The sequence below is a fragment of the Xiphophorus hellerii genome, chromosome 10 (genome assembly GCF_003331165.1).
Source record: "Xiphophorus hellerii strain 12219 chromosome 10, Xiphophorus_hellerii-4.1, whole genome shotgun sequence".
Classification (NCBI taxonomy): Eukaryota; Metazoa; Chordata; class Actinopteri; order Cyprinodontiformes; family Poeciliidae; genus Xiphophorus; species Xiphophorus hellerii.
In genome coordinates, this window is record NC_045681.1 from 18831266 (window position 1) to 18843462 (window position 12197).

At 39.8% G+C, this 12197-nt stretch overlaps 1 protein-coding gene across 2 annotated transcripts in view; it reads left to right on the top strand.

Moving 5' to 3' along the window:
- The window catches only part of gas7b (growth arrest-specific 7b), a 60422-nt gene that overhangs the window by 17836 nt on the left and 30389 nt on the right, over positions 1–12197 (top strand). The window contains exons 1-2 of one of the 2 annotated variants that reach the window (XM_032574050.1): positions 4950–5041; positions 5197–5314. In XM_032574050.1, coding sequence (XP_032429941.1) covers positions 4988–5041; positions 5197–5314 — 172 coding nt within the window. In that variant the 5' untranslated portion in view covers positions 4950–4987. Of the gene's footprint in view, positions 1–4949; positions 5042–5196; positions 5315–12197 lie in introns of those variants that run through there. The other variant, XM_032574049.1, reaches the window with a different exon arrangement.

The window sequence follows — 12197 nt, forward strand, 5'->3', positions numbered from 1 at the left end:
ACTGTTATCATAACAGAACTGTTTTGAGAACTGTTCTCGATAATATACTTGATAATAATCTGAGTTTATTATCGTAATATTTGGCTTTATGATTTTATTCTGGTAATTTTTATTTTTTCATTAATTTTCTTTTCTTAGAACGACCTTTTGTACTCCATCATGAACTTGACCAGAGAACCTTGTTCCAAATGTTTGCGTGCATCCTACATGCCCTGTAAAGCTTCAGTGTGTTACCATGGTGACCTTCAGAGAAAAACAATAAAGGAAAGTATTACCTCCAGCAGATGACTGTTGACTATAGAAGGTAATATAATTGCTCAGTTGTTATGTCTGGAAATAACTTAATTAAAACAGCTTGTAATCTTCTTGCTCAGATAGTAGGCTTCTTAGGTTTCACGTTGTCCTGTCTTTAAGTTGACAGCAGCAATGACTGATGCGTGTTCAATTAAAAGTTCATCCGTCGAACGGTAACGCGGGCGTGTTGGCGCGGCAGCAGCGTTTGTTGCGGTCGTCGTGAGTCGACGAGTTCCGTGCCAGCGGCGATGCAGCCAGGCTGCGAATGTGCAGCCGAAGGCAGTCTGCGGTCCGGAATGCGAACCATCTGGAACGGTGCATTATTTATCGTCGCATATGTCGGGAAAAGAAGCGCCTACAAGTTGCCTCTCACTTTCACACCGCAAGGTGTTCCCATCCTCTCACTCATGCCGGACTCAGGTTTTGATTATGTTGAGGAGGGTTTCATTTCAGATTCCTCTTTTTTGTTGTTGTTATTGCAGTGCAGAAGTAATTATAAACTGCCTCCATGTCCCAGATTTTCTTTATGTTCTCCAGCAATGCTGAACTCAAGCAGCCCACTCCCATCTGCCTCCGCCTGCTTCTGCTCAGCTCAGAGAAAAATAAATACTTTGGTATCAGTTCACTGATGACAAACAAGTGTCCAGAAACAAGCCAACTGGGAAATAGCCAAGAAGAGAAAGACAATCAGGAGTCTTTTATTGCCTTGATCCTGAACACTTTCTTCTCCACCCCATTGTTTAGTTCTTCCTATTTCTTAAAAAAAAAAATTCACTGGTAAAAACTCTTAAAGTTTTGTCAGCCCCATGTCATGATTTCTGTTATTTGATGAGCCAAATGTAGACAGTAATTCTCATCAAGGTGAGTTGATTCGTACAATTATTGGCACCTGGGTGGAAAGCAGGAATAGATGACTGAGGGACAGTGAATAGTCCACACAGAACACAAGACAACATCAGAATGAATGATAATCAAAAGATAACAGAGAGAACACTGAATCAGAAGGTCAGGGAAACACTAAGGCTACATTCACACCAGCCCTGTTTAGTTTGTTTGCCTAGAAAGTCCGGTTTGTTTGGGAAGGTGTGAATGCACAATCGAATGCTGATGTGCGAAAACAAGCGAATTCTGTTCTTGGTTCTTTGGTCGTTAACTGGTTCGAATGCATATGCGGATGCATATGCATTCGAACCGCTACATAGTCCAATTCTATGTAGCGGAATTGGACTATGTAGCGCTGGGTAACTATATACAACCAAAACAAACGCAAGACTCTAACATTAGCTGGAGAAATGGCTCATGGTCTTTTCCCGTAGACGAGAGAGAAATCCTACAACCGCTAAAACCACCAGCAGAAAATTTAACAAGTGTTGCGATTCCAGTCCCCAATCAAACCGAGTCTTAACAGATAATCCGGTGTGAAAGCACCCTAAGTGACCAGGCGACTAGGTTTCAAATGGAGAAATGAGATACCTATGGAACCCCAATGCCTTGCAATCAAAAATAATGACAACACAAACTCAAAGTACCATGGGACATGACAGACCCCGTTTCCCAAAGGGTAGACTCCAGATCCCTTGATCAATCAATAACACCTAAAACGTCATGAACCCAGTGAGGGCCTTGGAGGGAGTTCTTAAAAAGTCCAAAAAATAAAATAAGAGCTCCTTCCAAACTGTCCAAGAAGCAAACTTTGTGCTTCTTGGACAGTTTGGAAGGAGTAAAACCAAAGTCCAAAAAATACTGTCCAAGAAGCACAGAGTTTGTGAGGCTTGCCTGTAGGCCACATGAACTATGTCAGAGGTCAGCTCAGAGGTCACCAGAGCCAGTGTTGGAGGATCTGCAGAGATCAGTCTGAAAGTTGCCAGAACTCACAAAACAAAATCAATGTAGGAATGAATCAATGAACCTATTTCATACATTCCACCAAAAAAAAGGACAAAACACACAAAGCAAAGTTAGGACTTGTAAGATCCTCAGTGTGAATGCAGCATCCTATTACATAGCTCCCTCTCATACTAAATTGCACACAAATACACCACTTGTTTGGTGAATATGCCTGGAAATGGGGTATGGAGAAGTGAAATGTATTTGATCATCATCTTGTAGTGACATAATCTCCCCATTTCCTGTTTTGATTCTGAATCAAAAACCACTCATTAACCGAATGTATCACCAACAATGTATCCCCATGACATTTAAATTCGTCTTTATGTGACGAGATAATATCCTTTATGGGGTCCCTCTGACATTAGTTTTCAGCCCCTTGCTAATATTGTTCTGCTGTCTATCAATCAATTTTCAATATCCACATTATCCTGATTTACCAGCATATTCTGGTCTCCAGCTGATTCTCTGCATGCATTCTTAGAAGTGTCTGTTTGAATTACAAATGTTGCAAATAAAAGTCTGATAACTAGTTTGACAGTTACAAAAACCTTTTTTCATCTTTTTTTTCAGAACACATTCATCTCATCCAGTGACCTTCCCTGAATTAAAATAGCTTTTTAAAATTTATTTTAATGGCTTGTTGTTTGTTCATTGTTTCATTCATAGCCATTGTTTTCAGCGGAGGGACTTTAGTGGATGGTTTGAGTAGTTCCTCTTTTCCAAAACAGACCACTGACAAATATAACATCAGCCCCCGGGACCATCAAAGAGGAAACATTGCTGCGATGTTGTTGGATGCTGTGTAATTACACGCAGTCTTAACCCACACATCTTCTTGCTCTCTCATCCTGTGGGTCCAGAGAGGGTTGGGTATCATCCTGGCCTCAACAGCATGTTGTGGCTTCAGTGTCTGTGGTTCTAAAAGCTCTTTCTCAGGGACAGATTGGGTTGAACTCGGCACATAATGGTGTTTGGTTACAACAGAAACACGATGATGAAGTAATGATATGTGTTCAACGGCTAAGGGCTGTGTTATCTAATGAAATTAAATTGATGTGCTGTTTCAATGATCCCGTGTTACAGCAGAGGTCGTCTGAAGCAATAATTTACCCTGAGAACGGGTTTGCTTACTCTATTCAGTTCTAATCTGTCTTTTTTTTAACACCAAAAAACAAAGTACTTCTCTTTTTGTTTTGAAAGTAAAATCTTGGATGTTTGATGGCGTCTCATTCCAAGTTTCAGCTTAGAACTCTTTTAGCAAAATTAGCCAAAGCATTTCCTAGCTTTTTGTCAATAAGTATTAATAGGAATCTATATAAGTGTCTCCATTGTACATATTCAAACACAAAAAGGGACATGTTTACCAATAGATATTTTACAGAACGTTGCAATGTTTTACTAAGAAACGAAAAGTGCTAAACAGTTCATGCAGGCATCTTTCACTATAAGCAGCCATATTGAATGCTAATTTTGGTGCTGCTCGGCAAGTTGGACTTTCCCAACTTGAAATCTGGCTTCAAAGGATTTTGTTGTGTTTCTCACAGGTAACTTAGAAAATGTTACTTCATTTGAGTTAATGAGCAAGGCTATGGGCACATTCAGTTCTATAGTTTCTCAAACTAGCAGCTAGCTAGCAAGCTACTTTTCTAACTTCTTCAAGGGGCTAGCTGTTTTGCAGTGCTAAACCTAGCTTGTCAATTAACAGTGACAATAGGAGATTACCTTTCAGACGTGTTGTCCCATTTTTTTTGTCCTGTTGTCTAACAATGCTACAGCTACATAGACTTTTGTTAATATCTCCCTGTGTTTTTCTTTCATTGTAAAACAAAAATTTTTTCAACTGGTTGGTGAAAGTTTCTCTCAAGAAAAGTTGCTCATTTCAGTAGAAACCGCCAAACACAACCCCAGCATCCCCCATTGCTTCCAATGTAATGTAGCTAAAACTGACAATGTTAATAAAAAAAAAAAAAAGTCTGGAAAAAGCAGGATTTTAATCAATATCATTTGTTTTTTTGCAACCAAACAGAAACGGGGCTAACGTTGGCTTTATTAACAGTAGATCAATGTTGAACAATATTGGATCCGTGAAAAAATGTAGCACAGGACAATCTCTCCAAAAATTGCAAAAAATAAAAAAAGAAAATTATTCGACTATGTTGCTTTTGGAGTCATGACTTCTTCCTTGCTCAGTGGCACTTCAACTCATGTGGAACAGGACTAGTTTCACTGTGGGTGACGACAAAACCTTTCTGCCTTCATTCTGTTGTTCATTTCACAAGGGACTATGACTTGATTACGACTTTAAATCAACAATTGAGTACAAAACATAACCTACGTGTGTAAAAATTGACACATGGTTGCTTATTATCCCTGCAACACATTCCACAAAGTAGGTCTGAACATAGTAATGAGGAAAAGAGTATTTCCACAAGTGCTACATTGGGAAGGTCTTCTATATTTAAATGGCTGCTTAAATTTTACTTGCACCTCCTAAAACGAACCCTGTCGTGCCAGATATGAACGCTGCTCGCTGGACAGAAGCTGGAAGTTATCCTGACTCTCTCAGGCCTCCAAAGAGCATCCCCTCACTGCGTTCCTCGGTTCCAACTCATTGTTTTCCTGCTAATCAGCAGCAGATGTGCGTAGTTTGCCTATACACGCTCTCATGTTGCGCTCAGCTGCTCACCGTGTGCACATATGCTGACTCCGCCGCGGCGGGTCTCAGTCCTCCCGCTGCAGCTTGTTGTTCTTTTTGCTGCAGAGCCCGCTCCACCATGATTTTACTTTAGAAACACTTGAGAAAATGAGATCCTGGCTGAACTCAGTGCTGCACATTTTGCGCAGGATCCTTACCGACGTTCGTTTCTTTCATTTCTTTCACATCTTTGTCTTCAGTGGTTTATGTCGGTGATGAAGCACACTTGGGAAATAAATGTTTTGTCTCACAGCTAGCACGCTGCTGATGAGCCCTTTTCCTGATTATTAACATTTATTGCTTCTCTCTGTCAACAGAGGACAGCGTCTCTGAGTCAGCTGCCTGTCGAGGACATCAGAGAGCCTCTGCCTCCTCACTGGAAATGCTACATGTCTCCGCAAGGGAAACAGTACTATGTCAACACCGCAAACAATGGTGAGAGAAACTGATACTGCACTGCGTTTAGTCGGCCTCATAGTTGCACTGCAATTTTTTTTTTTTCAAATGTCATCATCTTCCTAAAACAATGGCCTAAGTCGTTTCTTTAAATTTTTCTTGTGCTTGTTTTGTTGACTTTGACAAAATCACTTCCTTCCTGCCAAAAGATGATTAAGGTAAAAAAATATATATCACTTTTGTCAAAAAAACCCCGCCTAGCCATTATTTTAGGAAGGTGACACTATAAGTAGTGTTGCTATACATTGCATGCATTACTAAAACTACAAACCTCAGAATGCCTTGGAACAGCGTGGATGCACTGGGGTAGCTTTCATGGGGCAATTATTGCCTCCCACTACCTCTAACTAGATTAAATACTGCAGTTACATCTAAAAAAATTTATATTACAAAAAAGTTCAACATATTTTGTCACTCAATTCATTAGATTCAGTAAAAATAATCCCTTATTGTATGCAATAAAGGCTTGAAATATTTTTTGCTGCGTGTGTAATGACATGTTATATGAGCTTCACTTTCTGACATGAGTGCCAAAAAATTTCAAACTTTTAAAAAAAATGTTTTTAAACAAAATTCACTTTTTTTGCAACACAATTTTTATTATCTTAGAAAGGAAACATTACATTGTAAAACATCACATTCCTATCCAGAGCTTCCGGGAAACATTTCTCATCCCTATTCCCCTCACAATTAAAAAATGTGAACAAAATTAAAATTTTTCTTTAGATGTGCCTGTATGATCAGGCTGTAAATCCTTCATTGAATGGATTGCAGTGTTTTAAACTACAACCACTGTTCTAAACTCAATGGCGTTCAGTCATATTAAAATGAACTGATTCATTTAAATAGTTCACCATGACCCTTTCTTTGAGTTTGAACGTCTACCGACTGCTGTATTGTGATGAACGACATAGATTTTTTGCATTTAGGTTGTTTGCTCTCTGTCTGTCGGTCTGCCAGTACTGCTGCTTGTTTCTTTCTCCATGATCAGCAGTCGTGTCCCTGAACACAACATTCACGGACATATTGGCAAGGAGACAGTTTAATTCCCTCCTCAGTTCACCGCCATTGCAGAACTCCCTGCTTCATTGTCTGCCTTTACTATCCTTGCGTGGCCGTGTTGTAAAAGCTGACTGATGGCAGTCATTTCTTGACTTGGCAACTCTTGTTCGAACGAGCGAGAATGCAGTGCTACCAGTCTCAAGGTGATAACAGACTATATCCTAAAAAAGAGAGTTGTAGAATGATGGGCCTTCAGTGGACTGTAAAAGGTTTTCCACCCCTTTTACACCTTTTCTCGTATAACAACCATAAACTTCACTGTATTGTACTGGGATTTTATCTGATTGACTGTCACTAAGTAGTGCATGACTGCTGAGGAGGAAGCTAAGAATATCTTACTTTCAGCGATTCTTTTGCTACTGAAATACCACGTTTCGTTGTGGGAAAACACTTGATAGAAATCTACCACCTTTCTTTCTCTAGAAAGTGAAATTATTGCTAATCTTTTTTTTCCCAATCGTAGTCAGATCAGACAGAAAGTTGTCAGTGACTAAATATGCTTTGATCTGAACCATTCTGCGGTAGATCTGAATTTACGTTTGGGGTCACGGCCTGCTGAAAAGTGAACATCTGCCTTTGGTCTTCTAGAACCTATAAAAGGTTTTCTTTGAGTTTTGCCCAAAGCTCCACCCATCTTCCCATCAACTCTTACCATATTTTCCTTCCCTGCTGATAACAAGCATCACCGCTAGGGGCGGAGCTACAGGGAGGCAAGAAGGGGGCAACTGCCCCCTCAAATTTCACATCTTTAAAAACATACTTATGTTCAGAAGCCTCTTGTAGCCTAGGTGAAAGTAGCAATACTTCAACATATTTGTTTTACTCAAGTAAAAGTAAATATTAGCTATCCAATAAATTCCTTTAAATGTTAGAAAGAGACCTGTCAAGTACTGAGTAACTGTACAGTCATAACACCTGATTTGATATTTAGAAATGATGTCATCAGACTGACAAATGTAGAAATTTAAGTGCAAATTATGGTTATTTAAAGACTGAAATAGTGCAAATAAATGACACAATCACAAATTAACTAAATGAGACTTTTATACCTAAAACTTGCCTTTGTTTTCTCCCAAATTTTGTGATTTGTGGACTATTTCCACATACTTTCACATACTTTGCTGAGGATACTTCACCCTACCTAGACCTCTTGCCACTCCCTTACCGACCCCACCGTGTCAAAGCTTCTAGATTTACCGTCAAGTAAAGTTATGATTTGAGCACCACCATGTTTCAAGTAGGTCTCATCTGAATAGAGCTTTCTTTAACAGTTCCTGTCTCCTTTATGGCTAGTGGTGAACATGAAATGTAACGTTTTATGGCGTTCTTTGTACCAATCACCCACAAAGGACAGATTTGTAGAGTGTACAATTAATAAACTTCTCAACAACTTTATCCCAACCTGTGTCCTATGTTTGTTGGTCTTCATGACGCTGTTTGTTCATTAATATTCTGAAAGTTTGAATGAATGTTTGTGAGTGGGAGGTGGCTCAACTACTTTGACTCTTTAGTATCAGAAGGAAAGGTCTTCACACATTATGTTCATTTAACGGAACCTAAATCTAAATGAATCCGATTTTTGTTTTGAAGGTCACCAAAGAACGTAGTTTTGAAATTGGTGTGGTAATTGCTCATTTCAGTGCTTTTTTTTTTGGTGCGTGGCCTTACTTGCATCAACTCTGTTTCAAAGTCTGCAGGAAGGAAGTGTCCTTCACAAAACTGCAAATTCTTTAAAGCTGTTCTGCGAAGGCGTCATCCTTTATTTTATTGGTTAGAAATAATAACAGAAGGAGCAGCTTTAGTGCATTTTTTGAACATGAACTTAACAGTTTGTGACGAGGTTTCAGGGAAAGGCAAGGTGCTTTTGCAGAACGCTACGTCTGACTCACTTTTAAGAGCTTCATATTTGGTGTCCTAAAGTCGCCAATTTTCACGTCAACACTTTCCCGGTCAGTTTGTTTCCATTTAATTTGAATTTAGAAATTTAGGGGATGTGCATCGGGCACTTTTCCAACTGAATCCTCGTCTCTCAGGGACCAGCGTGGCTTGTTTACGCAGCATGTCATTGCACCTGTCCACCCTCTTTAGCTGGGATTGTGGCAAAGGGTTCTTTAAAGACCGTAACCATTTCCCCGTCAGGGATGTTTGCATCTTGTACGTCTCTCTTCGTGGTGGCAGCGGTCGGGGTTGCGGCCTTGAAAGATGAGAGAGGAGGTTTAAAATTGGCTCGGCGCTCCACCCAGGCACGAGAGCAAGGGGACTCCCTCCTCGTCTTCCTCCTCGTATTTGAGGATATGGTTAGGTGGCTCCGAGGTTCTGTCAGAAAGATGAAGCGAAGCTTTTTCTCTCTCCTTCTGTCGCCATTGCAAGCTGGTGAGCCGAGCTCGGGTACATTTAGAACGTTTATTTTAGCAAAGCCGCGCAGCGCTGATAACCTTTTCCCTCCAACAATTGATATTTATAGCAACTCTAATATTATTTTTTATTTTTACCTGTCTTTGCCATTGTTACTCTAAAGTTCAGTTTTATTACTGTTCTGTGTGTATTGTGTTATGACAGTGCCATGGTAACAAAGCAGCGTGGGTGGGTGAGGGTTGCGTGTCCTTGTCTTTCTTTCTTTCTTTCTTTCTTTCTTTGACTTTTTCCTTCCTGTGTTGCAGGGTGCTGCGGTTTGCTAACAGTCTCCGTTTGTCCCAGTCTGATTGAGGTGGTGTGTTGGTGGGAGTGCGGTATGCGCACACCTTACCAAATCCATCCAATTTTATGTTTATTCAAAAACTTGGGCAGTCTTTCATGATATATTTGACAAACTGATCAGGAAAGGCGTTGAGGTATATGTATTTTAAAAACCCAAAGCGTAAATTTGAGTCTTTTTCCTGTTTCCTTGCCAGAGTGGATGGGTTTCTGTCACTACGAGCAACAGGAGGCAGCATCAGAGACCTCTGTCATATGGTTATGAATAAAATATATCTCAGTTAGAGCTAACTAGGTCATTTTTTCCCCCCTGCTTCTTGAATCCTAAATAAGGGATGCTTCCCGTTACTCAGGCTGTGCGGTGGACAATAAGTCGATGCGGTAGGTGAGCGGAGATCGAGTCTTATTCGGTCGGCCGTTGAGTGGAAAAAGATCATGTTTGCAAAATGAGGAAATTTTGGACATAGAAAAGAAATCCGTGCCTCTTAAGAGTAAAAAGCGAATTCAAAATTCTAATTCTATTATCTTTACTATGAATTCATGCCATATAAATCACATATTCTAGGTATACTCTGGCTTAGATTTCCTTTATTCATACGACTTTTCAGGAATTTCTCCGTAAGAGACTGGGGGAATTTTTCTGCCATAATCCAAGAGCACACATTTTCAGTCTCAAAGCAGGATTTCATGTATTTATTTCTCAAAACTTTTAATACTTATGCTTACATTTTTATTTTGAAAGCAGGATTTCACGTCTTCTCAAAACTTGTAATGATTGTATTCAAAACTTCTTCTCACGCTCAGACAGAGTCTCTGCTCGGACTACGAAACATTCTCTGCTTGCTTCTGGAACAAAAATGCACCGTCGCCTGGCAACCTGTAAGCCAATAGAATAAAAGCGTTTTACTGGGTGTGTTTGTTTCCTTTTTTTTGTTCCAGAAGCAAGCAGAGAGTGTTTCGTAAGCGAGCAGAGAGTCCGTCTCATCATCCAAATAATGTTTGATGCCAAGAGAGAGAGGAAAGAGAAAAACTCTAAATCAAACAAATGCAAATGATCAATGCCGTTTTTAATTTATCGTGCGATTAATCGATTTATTACTTATTGCGACAGGCCTACAAATTTGAATGCAAAACCTCTAGAATCAAATCTTTCATTCAAACTTGTCAGACAGGCTCTTCATGAAGCCCCACCATCTGTATCCAGTGTACAGGGAAAAGATTTTAATAAAGCAATTTTCTTTATCCAATAAGATACAATATATTTCAGCAGTATTATCCAGTGTTTCCTTCAGTATCGATCGGGATTTATGAGAAGAGAGAGGAGTAACTGATGCATATGTGGCCTGTGAGGAGAGGCTCTGGCCTAATGCTGTACATCCCGCCTGAAGTCACACAGCCTGCTGCCGGTTATACCCTCTCCACCCGTGTCATTTGAGCTGATAGGCTTGGCTCAGCTGCTTCCTTTCTCTGCTAAGCAGGGATAAATAGAGCAGAGTAGCCGAAAGGCTCTAATTCAATAAAAGCTCCTCGCATGTCTTCCCCAGCCCTAGTCAAAGCAAGAATAGCCAGAGAGAAGTAAGTAAAAGAGAGCTCTTCTCTTTTATGAGTCTTTTGCAGCTGGAACTTTGACACAAAGCACAGATTTGAGTTACAGTACCCACAAATGGCTTCAGCTGATTAATTGGGAGGTGAGATAGTTCCAAAGAAATGAGGTCTTGCACTAAAAACGACATATGTTCAGCTTCCTGTAACAGCAGGAATTTCATTATGATCTAGTCTGTTTATTTAAGACTGACTTGGAGCTATGTAAGGTTTCCATTTCCGCAAAGGTCGTCCAGCAGCTTATCTCGTTCTTCTCTCTTTATTTATCAGCAATTTGTATATCTGCTCTCGTCTGTATATCTGATGAGAGCAGATATACAGCTCTCCTCACATTCGTACTTTGTCTTTTTTGCTTTCTTTTTAAAGCTACTCACATTTCATGTGACACGTGAACACAAGAGTTGCTCAAAACTATAAAACGGGGGGGGGGGGAAGAAACGTTTTCTCCACAAATCCAAATCTAAAAATGTCGTGCTTGCATTTATGAAGCAGACTATAGGTTAGATTATGAATATCTCTACTGGCACCGTTCCAGTTTACTTGGCTGTAAACCTAAATTGAAAGGTGGTTTATTAAGAGAGTTAGTCAGAGAAGCAGCCATGGTAACGCTGGATGAGCTTTTGAAGACTTGCTAGAAGAGAACATGTTTGACACACAGCAGACATGTTGGAGATGGCTGTTCTGGTCCGATGCAAATAAAACAAAACATTTTGGCTTATATTCAACATGGCATGTGTGGCCAAAAACAACAAAAATTCTGTATATCACCATAAACATGCATGGTGATATACATTATGCACCAGGCTTTTCTTTAGTGGGATCAGTGGAGCCGGTCAGAATAACAAGAATGTATTCTAATACAAAACGAATGTGGATTTTGGGAAACTATTTATCTAGGCCTTGCACTTTTAGAGGACATTCACACCAGTCTTGTTTATTCTGCTTTAATCAATCGACCAATCAAGTTTATTTGTATAGCACATTTCAGTAGTATGCCATTTCAAAGTGCTTTACACTATTGAAACACAAAAATAAAGTCAGGAAAACAACTTATAATCGACTGGAGAGTTGGGTCGGACTCTCCGGTCCAGTGCTTAACTGGTTTGAATCTTACATAAAGAACAGGGATTTCTTTGTTTCAATTGGAAACTTCTCATCAAAGAGGTCAAAGGTCACATGTGGGGTACCCCAAGGGTCAATCCTAGGACCTCTTTTATTCAATATTTATATGCTCCCACTAGCTCAGGTTATAACAGGAAATAATATTAGCTACCATAACTATGCAGATGACACACAGCTCTTTATTACAATGTCACCAGGTGACTCAGAGCCCATCCAATCACTGAACAGATGCTTAGAACAGATAAATGTGTGGATGTGCCAAAACTTTCTCCAGCTGAACAGAAACAAAACTGAAGTTATTATTTTTGGGCCTAAAGAGGAACGATCTAGAGTTATAGATCTAGAGTCAATGCACAGCTTCAGTTATTACAACTGAAAACCA